Here is a 12,219-nt window from a genome sequence, read left to right on the forward strand (position 1 = left end):
GCTGTTTTCAATAGGAATTCTCCATGCGCCGCTGCCTCGCGGACAGCCACCGCCAGCTACCTGAGGTGCTGGGGGAACCAGGGGGCATTAGCTATCTGATTTCTCCTCTCCTTGCTGCTGTCGCCGACTCAATTTGTCATCAAATAGAGACAGGGCTGCTCGGTAAGCAAAGTAAAAAAGTCCTTTGTGAACACGAACGCAGAGATTTGCATTTAGAAGAAGCCCAAAGTTCTGACGAATTTCAGGCTGATGAATGACATTCCAACTTTCTATCATATAGACATTCATCTTCTCTCTCTCTCTCTCTCTCTCTCTCTCTCTCTCACATACTGTATAGACATTAATCTCTTCTCTATCACATATAGACATTCATCTCTTTTATATCATAGACATTCATCTCCCCTCTCACATATAGAAATGCATCTCTTTTCTATCACATATTTACATCCACCTCTTCTCTATCACATATTTACATCCATCTCTTCTCTATCACATATTTACATCCATCTCTTCTCTATCACATATTGCATTCATCTCTTCTCTCATATTCATCTCTTCTCTATCACATATATACATCCATCTCTTCTCTATCACATATGCATATATTCTCTTATCACATATAGACATTAATATATTCTCTATCACATATATACCTTAATATATTCTCTATCACATATATACCTTAATATGAATATCTTCTCTATCACATATATAGACATTCATATATTCTCTATCGCATATAGACATTCATCTCTTCTCTATCACATGATAGGCATTTGCCTCCTTAGTATAACAGGAAAATGCGCTGATGTTATTTATCTGCATCTGTAAACCATGTGACATTACATGCTAAGAACATGTCTAACAACCCGTAGCAGTGCCTGTCTATACATGTGTATGGCTGCCGGCTAGCACTGTCCTCTCACTGCCAGTGTGAGGTGAACCTCCGTCAGGCTAACACACTGCTGAAACGGGGGGGGATACAGTGTGTTAGATTGGAGCTGACTGGCGGTACGGTCGAGAAGAGGAGAGGTGCTAAGAGAACAGCGCCACCCCAACCCTCGTAAGGCCTGTTGGCTCGTAGAGGGACCACTCTAGGGAGCGCTGAGGTGAGAAAAGCTTGGCTGTATTCACAGGACAGAATCCAATGTTAAAGGCACTTCCTCTCATGGTATGCTATGCCATTAGCGGTGTTTCACACACATCCATTACCGCGGTGCAATGTGCAACACTGGGATAAAGTATGGCCATGGCATATGGTGCCGGTCTTTCAACCGACCCAGGTCAACTTTGACCCCTGTCCAACATTGACCATCTGACCTTCTGGAATGACCTCATCAGCTGACCTGAAGGGTTTTCAGAGATGAGGTGAAAGGTCAGATGTGACGAGGGCTCTCTGGATAATATCATAAGTGCAAGCTACACATACTGTACATTAGGGACAGTATGCTTTAGTCACTAGTGGATCCAGATTTAAATAGCAAATCCAGAGATTTGTTGGTACCCCACCTGTGTGTGTGTGTGTGTGTGTGTGTTGTGTGTGTGTGTGTGTGTGTGTGTGTGTGTGTGTGTGTGTGTGTGTGTGTGTGTGTGTGTGTGTGTGTGTGTGTGTGTGTGTGTGTGTGTGTTGGAGGGGGTGGTAAAAAGAGAAAGAGGCAGTAAGAGAAAGCTGTATGCATGATGATAAGAAACTCTACTGTATGTGTCCGTCTTCAAGTGCCAGTCCACATTAGACAAGCCAAACGTCTAATGTCCCTCACTGTCTCATCAAAAAACATAATTTGGGCAAAACAGGTAGGAGTCTGAAGGAGGGCAGGAGTCTGAAATAGACATAAATAACATCCTTCTGTCTCTCCCTGCTCTCTCGCTCTCTATGCAGCCGCTTGTCTCCATCTGTGTGTTACCATTTGTATACCGTGGCGAGGTTCAAAAAGCTCTCCCTGATATGATGAGCGGAAGGCGTTGCCAGGTTGCCAGGTTGCCATGTAGTTGCATCAGATCAAGACCTAGATTGTACTCTGGTACGTCGGGCTCTGCTCGGGGAGGAAACATGGAGCTGGTTTTCTTCTCCACCTGTCCTCCCTCTCAAGCAGGTCACGTTTCACTCTATTGCGTAACGTTAGTTAACGTTAGTTAACGTCTGCTACCCTACTCTACTCAACTCGTCCTACAGCACTCTTTTTTCACAATCCCATTTAGTTATACTTACTTCTCGCTGCCAAAATTCCACAGCTGTAATTTACCCTTCAACCCTTTTGTTCCAACTGTCATTTATTATCAAAGATGCTGTTATTTCCTCTTCTTTTCCTTTCTGTAAGGCGCTCACTCTATGGGGCCTGGCCACCATTTTAATATTATTTGTTCATATGCAAGAAAGAAAAAAAGGCTATTCAATCTCACAGGCCAGACTAAAAGTGCCTGATCATGTCTCATTAAGGTGGTGAATGGAATTGAATAGCTTCAAATTAAGTGCATCTAAAGCCTGGTCCTTGAAGGGGACACACACATACGTGCACGTGCGACGTGCGCACACATACACACACACACGCACGCACACACACACACACACGCACGCACGCACACACACACACGCACGCACACACACACGCACGCACACACACACACACACACACACACACACACACACACACACACACACACACACACACACACATACAAACACAGGAGCATCTGTTAACTTTCACCAGCGGTTATTTTTTATTTTATTTATTTGTTTACAAAATATCACAGACCACAGTTTGATTCATCTCAGAGAGTGACTGATGCTTTTTTTTATTTATTTTTTATTATCTCAGTGAGAAGGTCCTTTTAATCTGGGCCACACAAAGCCTGTATCCCGCTGTTAGAGATGGTATCATTCAAACAACCCCTGGCAGACCGTGACGACACCAGTACCTGTGACACTGGGCCTCTCTAATTTGTTTGTGTGCTTTTCTTTTGCCTTTCCAGATGTAGGACCGTCTCTAATCAGATCATTCTTCTTTCTTTCTTTCTTTCTTTCTTTCTTTCTTTCTTTCTTTCTTTCTTTCTTTCTTTCTTTCTTTCTTTCTTTCTTTCTTTCTTTCTTTCTTTCTTTCTTTCTTTCTTTCTTTCTTTCTTTCTTTCTTTCTTTCTTTCTTTCTTTCTTTCTTTCTTTCTTTCTTTCTTTCTTTCTTTAAGGACTGTGTATAAGACGTATTCAAGTCTTATACCTACGTTATTCAAGTCTTATCTACCCCATCTCTTCTTAATTTGATTCTCTCCACTGACCAGCTAATTTGTTGTGGTGTGGAAGTATTGGGTTAATCCTGGTGTAAAACTGACCCGCGTGTCTGATGTTGTTTCACAGGTGGTTTGAGAGGAGCGTCCATCATTGACTCACTGGACACACTGTATATAATGGGACTGACGGAGGAATACAACGACGCCAAACAGTGGGTGGAGAGCAGCCTGGACCTGAACTCGGTAAGACCCGGGCACTCTAACTGCTGATGAGATAATGATTGATGCAGCGGTCCACCAATCTAAACTGTCTACTTCCTCTGGCATCGGTGCTCCTAACACACTGTCTGTAGTCTCCCTGGTGTTCTCTTATAATAATAAATAATAAACTGGACTTTTGAAGAAGAAGTCTTTATTCATCATGCAGTGACACACACATGCGATGGGCGGCACACACAGGAACACACACATGCAATTATTTTTGGGTCACCGATGAAATTGAGTCTCTCACAGAAAGGCCTGGGAATCGAACTACCCCACCTGGGAAACCTGGTCCCCAAGTGAGAATCGAACCCTGAACCTTCTAGCTGTGAGGCGACAGTGTTAACCACTACACCACCGTGCCGCCACTTCCTTGGTGCATTGTTACATATTGAAACATTTACAGATGTGATTTAAGAACTCAACAGGTTTTCAATGGTTTCAAAGTGACTGCTCTGAAGAGTGTGCAAACCACTGTTGCTTTTGAACCCTTTCACTACCACACTACCAAAGGGTTAACCCTTTCACTGTGACAATAATACAGACGGTTAACCCTTTCACTACCACATTACACAGGGTTAACCCTTTCACAACCACACTACAGAATGTTAACCTTCTGTAGTGTGGTAGTGAAAGGGTTAATCCATGTCCCGTTGACCTACCTAGCGCCAAGACTGCCGTGGGGGCAGTGTGAAGTGTATGCAGTGGTGGAAAGTATTTTTACTCAAGTACTGTACTTAAGTATACTTGTGAGGTACTTGTACTTTACGTGAGTATTTTCATTTTAGGGAACTTTGTACTTTTTACTCCACAACTACTCATCAGCTACTCATTTTGCATAGAAAACATGGCAAGAATTGAAGAAGATTATATACTTTCACATTTGAAGCATGTCAACTTCAAGAGGATGTAATCAGAGCAGCATAACTGGACCACATACAACTTTAACCTTTAGAGGTCAATGGTTCTAGGATGGAATGCTACCATGCACTGGAATACACAAACATCATGTAGAACACATACTTTTACTTTTGATACCTAAGTACATTCAATATCAAATACGTAGGATTTTGGAGGACTTTTACTTTTAGTACTATTTTATCTGGGTATTTCTACTTTTACTTAAGTAAAGGAACTGTGTACTTATTCCACCACTGAGTGTATGGCAGCACATGGCCTCATACCTCTAACAGTCCTTTCACTTCTGCAGTATATCATTGTTTTTTTATTATATTGTTTATATTGTTTTTCTTTTTATCATCACTTGCATTCATAAGTCAATCATCATTGTCGTTTGTCAGCCATGGCAACACTGAGAAATTATCTCAAATGCAAGCTGCCAGTCATCAAATTTACTGAGCAGCCAGTTTTCCCTCTCTCACTCTCTCTCTCACTCGTTCTCTTGCTCTCTCTCTTGCTCTCTTTTGGAGCAAACAAACACACCCACCCACAATGTATAACAAATGCAGAGACCATTTACTACCATTAATTATCCAGGCACATGCACAACTTACACAGCGATCATCCATGATTAATGCTGTCTCCCAGCAGGAGAAAGAGAAAAAAAAGCCCAGCTGTTTACTCCATGGAGGTAGGGAGTCATAATTCAGGACCAAGGATAGCGACATGGTCAACCATATTAATCAATCAGCTATGCCAGTGCATAATGTCCTTCCACTCCTCCCATTTTAGTCAAGTATTTTTCAAATGCAAGTTGCTTGCACTAGTCTGGTCTTTCTTGCTTGTAGCACACTGCGCCTGGCGCCTCTATACTTCCCACAAGCAAGTTGTCCTTCCGTGTTGCTCTGATTGGCCATGCACGTTTCTGGTCATGTGACATGTGCGCCCAATCGTGTGACGGCAAGTTCTTTGGATGGTTAAGCTTAGGCGCTCTTTCGAAGTTGGTTAAGGTTAGAGTTTGTCTTAGAGCATGGCGATAGAACGCCAGCCCTGATTCCAAACTCTAACCTTAACCAACTGCGAAAGAGTCGCCTAAGCTTAACCAGTGATAAACTAGGCGTTAGGTCGTTTGCAGGCTGTTCAACGCGGAAATGGGCTAAGACACTGCTCGTCATGCGATTGGGCGCACATGTCACATGACCAGAAACGTCAGTGGCCAATCAGATTCGCAAAACGCACGAACCGTACTGTAGGTCAGTGGCCAATCAGAGCAACGCGGAAGGACAACTTGCTTGTGGGAAGTATAGACGTGCCCCTGGCCTCTGTTCTGAGAACACATCTTAGAGGAACCAAATACCAAGGCCTACTGAAGTTATGTCACAGAGCGGAGGCTCTTTGATGAGTCTTGATCTGTGGTTTTATTCCTATTTTTATTCAGGTAAATGAACAATTTGATTGTTTGTCCACTTTTTGCAGATTTATATTCCAAATGAAAGGCCTGGTCCAAATAGAAGCCTCTCCCAGATATAGAGAGGTGACGTCCCTCCCCTTCCGCTGACCACCATGGGACCTGATTTCTGAAAAAATATGCATGGTAGTAGTAGGGCTGCATGATTAATCGAAAAATAATCACAATCTCGATTCATAGACCTATGCGATCTCATTTCTAAATTATCATTATTTTTTAAATAATTTTTATAATTAATTTTACATTTTAAATAATTTCTCAGTTACAGTGGGAGACAATATTGTCACAAGGAAAGATGAAATTACATACCTAGGTTCCATCCTAGAGGCAAATCTTTCCTGTGACAAAATGGCATCCAATGTAATAAAAAAAGTCAACCAACGAACTAGATTCTTGTACCGGATCTCCTCTCTGGTAAACAAGAATACCCTGAAGACTCTGGTAGGAGCACTCAAGGGTACTACGACTATGCTTGCACCTCATGGTACCAAAGCACCTCAAAGGCACTAAAAACTAAATTACAAACATCACAAAACAAACTGGTCAGACTACTGCTTGACCTTACTCCTAGAACCCACTTCACCCCTGCCCACTTTGACAACCTAGGATGGCTTAGAGTAGACGACAGAGTACAGCAACTTGCAATGGGCCTGGTCTACAAGATACACTACACAACTAAGGTACCCATATACATGTCAAATTACTTCCCAAAGGTCAGTGAATACCACGACCACAACACCAGATGCTGTCACCTAATATGTTTTGATCTGATCAGGTGCGCTGTCACCTAATATGTTTTGATCTGATCAGGTGCGCTGTCACCTAATTATGATTTCATCTGGTCAGGTGCGCTGTCACCTAATATGATTTCATCTGGTCAGGTGCGCTGTCACCTAATATGATTTCATCTGGTCAGGTGCGCTGTCACCTAATATGTTTTCATCTGGTCAGGTCCGCTGTCACCTAATGTTAATATGTTTTCATCTGTGTCCACTGACCACTGACACACAGTGGGGGATGTTTTAAAAATATAATTTAATATATAATATAATATAATAATTTGTGCTTCACCTAAAAATTTGGTCAGCAGCCTCCACTGCACCAGAGGAAGTTCCACAAATCATGTGAAACCCAGATTTGGCTCAAACAAGGGACAAAACACGTTTCGCAATTATGCCACATCAATGTGGAACGCCCTACCCAAAGCTGTAAAGGAATGTGAATCACTACCCACTTTCAAAGAGCACCTACGAGAGACTGCAATTCGAAACTGGCCCCCTCCAATGTACAGTAAATGTCCTAACCCAATAATACACGAGACCCTCTTCTTGGGACCAAGTAAGGTTTCGTGGATAATCCAATAAACCCCACCCCGCCTACCCCCCCCCCCCCCCCACCCCACCCACCCAACCACCTCCACTGTACAATTCCCCCACCCCACCTACCCAACCCCCCCTCCACCCTACCTACCCAACCTCCAATGTACAGTTTCTTCGTCAAATGTATATACTCTCTTTTTTAGACTCTTTTGTAACAGTACTGTATTTGTAAATCTGGTATGTCATAAATGTATAGATGTAGCAGTACTGTCTATCTGTATGTCATGTATGTCATATATGTTATGATAAATTGAAAATGGGGGACCCTGATGTAAACAAGACGAAAGTCTTTCTCTGGTCTGAATCCCCTTAACAATTGTGTGTATTGAGCTGTACTGTATTGTACCCATTCTGCAATCTGTTAATAAAATGTTCAATCAATCAATCAAAACTTAAATACATTTATTTTTTTACTTTTTACTTAACTTTTTTAAATGATGACGAAAAATAAGAATCGTGTGAGAGAATCGTGATCTAAATTCTTAGAGGGAAAAATTGTGATTCACATTTTAGCAACAATCATGCAGCCCTACATGGTAGTCAATAGTGACAAATCATTTTTGGATCCCATTGGATTTGTGCCATAAATTACATAATGACGTTTGTCAATTTAAAAGCAAATTTTGCAAGTCAAGAAAGTTAGCTAACATTAGCCAAAATTATCGATAGCTTTTGATGCTATAGTTAGTATAACATTAGCTAACTGGCAATTACACTTTTAAATTGACAAGCATTATATATGTAATTTATGGCACAATTCAAACGGGATACAAATAAGTATTTGTCTCTCTCCATATCTCTTTCCGAAATAGGGTTCCATGTGGGCTTGCACTCTCTGTAGCTTGGCTGGTTGCCTTCAACGACTGAAACAAATAAAAGTATCACAGTAGCTACGGGTGTCTGACCATGATCCGTGTACATGCTACATACATGTCATGTCAATCATCATGCTCCAAGGCCTCCAACCCCCCCCCCCCCCCCCCCCCCATCTCAGATTTCCAGGATCAAGTTCACAGCAGCCGAATTTATTTGAAGCTGTGGTATTGTGCTTAAGGCCAGAGCTGTGTCCGTCCAGTGCGTCTGACAGTTGGCCACGGGGGGGCATTCCAGAGGGGATTAAAAGCTTCCTGTGCGGCCGCCACGCCATTCCAGACACGCTTTGTCACCAGGAGATGAGATTCTCTGCCTTCCGACGAGGTCTCTTTCTCTCTGTGCAGCACGCAAGCATAGTGAATAAAAGAGAGGGGGGGGGGTGTAATAGACGTTCGAGAGCGAAATGGTGAAATTGATGGCGAGGAGAGGAATAACCCACTCCACTGACTGACTCTGTAATAATCAGAGATGAAATACCGCAGATTCACAATTGTACATGTTTTTGTTTGAGAAATGGTCATTTGTGAGATTAATGTAAATCCAATCTTTTATTATAATTGTTGTGTGTGTGTGTGTGTGTTTAGATGCTTGTAAAAGTAATGCCAGCCCTGAAGTAGCACGACACTGCAAAAACACTCCATCTCTTGACGTCAATCCGATACAAAGTACTTTATTAATCCTGCAAGGGGAAACCGAGTGCCATACATGTACGACAGGACAATAAAAACGAAGCATAATACATCTCAAGGCAGTACAGAATAAAGGGAGAGCACTGCACCATCATAAATAACGTAACAACAATGTAACTGTTCTAGAATATGTTAGTGTTTATAGACGACATCAACATCAACATATTCATGAACACCAATATGACCACAATCCTCAGTACATCCACCATCCTAGTCATCAACATCAGATCATCGTCATCATCAACAGTGACAGTCAACGACAATGTGCATTAAAACACGTCACTGCAGCAGGTACAAAGGACTTCCTGAGTCTCTCAAGAGCACCTTGTCATAACAAGCCTGTCACTAGAAGAGCTCTTTAGCTCGTTAAAAACATTGGATGATTCTCATTTTGCACAACACTCTGGAGCTTCCTACGCATTCTTTGCTCCATGATCACATCTAGCGAGTCAGGGGTCAAGCCAATAATGGATCCTTCCTTCCTGATCAGTTTATTGATCCTGTTCTTGTCGTATGAGCTTAAACCGCACCCCCACACTTGCTAAAAGGCTTTGATAAAACATGCGCAGTAGTGACCTGCTGGCATCAAAAGAGCATCCTGAGGAGCAGCGGCCTTGACTGGTCCCTTTTAACTAGGGATGTCCGATATTATTAGCCTACCGATATTGGCATTAAAATGTGATATCGGAAATTATCAGTATCGGTTTTTTAACCTTTATTTACCCAGGCAAGCAAGTAAGAACACATTCTGATTTTTTTTATTGTCAAAAGTATGCATAATGTTGTGTTAATTCCACAACAAGAGATATGTAATGTTAATTACCTGAAATTATTCCGTTTTTTTTGGGGGGGGAAACCCTGCATATATCGGTATCGGTTGATATCGGTTGATATCGGTATCGGAAATTAAGAGTTGGACAATATCGGTATATCGGTAAAAAAGCCAATATCGAACATCCCTACTTTTAACCCTTTCACTACCACACTAACAAATGGTTAACCCTTTCACTGTGACAATACAGCAGGTTAACCATTTCACTGCCACGTGACAAAGGGTTAACCCTTTCGCTGCCACACTCCATGCGGTTAACCATTTCACTACCACACTACCAAATGGTTAACCCTTTCACTGTGGCAATACAGATGGTTAACCATTTCACTGCCACGCGACAAAGGGTTAACCATTTCACCACCACACTACATAAGGTTAACCCTTCCACTGCCACACAACAGATGGTTAACCGTCTGGTAGTGTAAGGGTTAAAGATGGTACCGGTGTTCTCGTTCCAGTCCAGCCTGTTCTCCACATGAACGCCTTTCTGATCAGGACAGGGCATTTCTCTTTCTAAAATCAACAATAAGCTCCTTCACTTTCACTTATGTTTAAAATTAAGTTTGTACCATTTGACAAAATCCTTGGGGGAAGCTCAGCTGATGAGTGAAGGTGCTCTCAACTGCAGCCGTTGGTGCACATTCAGTATACACGATATACGATTATCTCTATTGATTTTGGTAACCCCTGACCTCTCATCTAGCGCCACCATCAGGCCAAACATTTGTGTCCCACTTGTGAACGCGATGACTCCAATAGCTTTCATTCAAATGTTTTCATTCAGTACCTTTCTCTCGTGCCACCCTCAGGCCAAACGTAAGATCATGAATCGTGTATCTCAAATATCTTTAGTTCAAATGTCTTCTAAGTTGCTGTGCACATTCATGACCCCTAGAGGAAGTACCCTATTGGTGCCGGTGACCCCATGACCTTTCCTCTAATGCCACCATCTCAGATTTCCACCAAACTTGACACATAGGTTTGCATTACAATACCAAGGAGGCCTGTGACGTTCAGAGTCATCTTGCCTCATGGTGGCGCTATTCTCATAAAAATAAAAACATGAACTACTCATCAACAGCTGTTCAGGTCCAGCTGTCAGTCACCAGCAGCACATGTCACCTTCCTCTCTGGGAGCCAGTTTGGACGTAATGCGGGGAGTAAGTGAGAGAGCCATCGAGGGTGCCAACAAGGCCAGCCGCCGTCAGGCTTTTGTGTGCTCTGTTGCTAACAGTCAAGTGCAGCATGTGAGTTATTCAATGAGAGGTGATTTCTGGCCAAGTTTCTCAGCCAATTGTTGCACCACTTGTGATTACATAATATTGTGTAATTACAGAAGTACAAACTTGACTTTGCACAAGGCTAGTATTACGTGGGGACCCGTGTGTATTGGAAAATTACCTTCTGACCTTTGTGATTTCTAGATTTCTAGACATTATTGTTTAAAATTAGATCTCAAAGTAATGTATAACAACACCAAATGAACTGCCTGGTGCAAAAATGGAATTATACAGATTAGCCTACTTCAATAATTTCCTGAATTTCCCCAAGGGGATCAATAAAGGAATATCTTATCTTATCTTATCTTATTTTTCAATGATAAAGCAAATCTATGAATCCAGAAAATAATGCACTGGATAACACTTACAGTATGTGCACCAACTTTGGATGGAAATATAATAGATTGATTGATTGAAAACTTTATTAACACATTGCAGCATGGGTACAATACAGTACGGCTCAATACACACAATTGTTAAGGGGATGCAGACGAGAAAAAGACTTTCGTCTTGTTTACATCAGGGTCCCCCATTTTCAATTCATCATAACATTTATGACATACACGACATATACAGTATTGTTACATCCAGACATTTATGACATACAAGATATACAAATATACAGTACTGTTTAAGAGACAGAGATCCTAAAAGAAAATATACATTTGAGGGGGAAGAAACTGTACATTGGAGGGGGTTGAGTGGGTGGGTGTTGGGGGGGTTTGGACATTTACCGGGGCCAGTTTTGAATTGCAGCCTCCCGTAGGTGCTCTTTGAGAGCGGTTTTGAAGGTGGGTAGGGATTCACATTATTTTACGGTTGTGGGTAGGGCGTTCCACATTGTTGTGGCATAATTGCGAAACGTGTTTAGTCCCTTGTTTGAGCCGAATCTGGGTTGAACATGATTTGTGGAACTTCCTCTGGTGTTGTGGTCGTGGAATTCACTGACCTTTGGGAATTATTTCGACATGTACATGGGTATCTTAGTCGTCTAGTGTATCTTGTAGACCAGGCTCATTGCAAGTTGCTGTACTCTGTCGTCTACTCTAAGCCATCCTAGGTTGTCAAAATGGGCAGGGGTGAGGTGGGGTTTAGGAGTAAGGTCAAGCAGTAGTCTGACCAATTTGTTTTGTTATCAGTTTTTTGTCTTGTTTTTAGTGCCTTTGAGGTGCTTTGGTACCATGCGGTGCAAGCATAGTTGTAGTACCCTTGAATGAGTGCTCCTGTTAGAGTCTTCAGGGTATTCTTGTTTACCAGAGAGGAGATCCGGTACAACAATCTTGTTCGTTGGCTGACTTTTTTTTATTACATTGGT

General features: G+C 42.1%; 1 protein-coding gene across 1 annotated transcript in view; it reads left to right on the forward strand.

The window, feature by feature from the left end:
- The window catches only part of LOC311245703 (mannosyl-oligosaccharide 1,2-alpha-mannosidase IA), a 468,514-nt gene that overhangs the window by 266,839 nt on the left and 189,456 nt on the right, over positions 1–12,219 (forward strand). Inside the window, exon 3 of the mRNA XM_084335645.1 lies at positions 3,350–3,465. Coding sequence (XP_084191771.1) covers positions 3,350–3,465 — 116 coding nt within the window. The remainder of the gene's footprint in view (positions 1–3,349; positions 3,466–12,219) is intronic.

The sequence above is a fragment of the Notolepis coatsorum genome (assembly GCF_963971535.1).
Source record: "Notolepis coatsorum genome assembly, chromosome: 19".
Taxonomy (NCBI): domain Eukaryota; kingdom Metazoa; phylum Chordata; class Actinopteri; order Aulopiformes; family Paralepididae; genus Notolepis; species Notolepis coatsorum.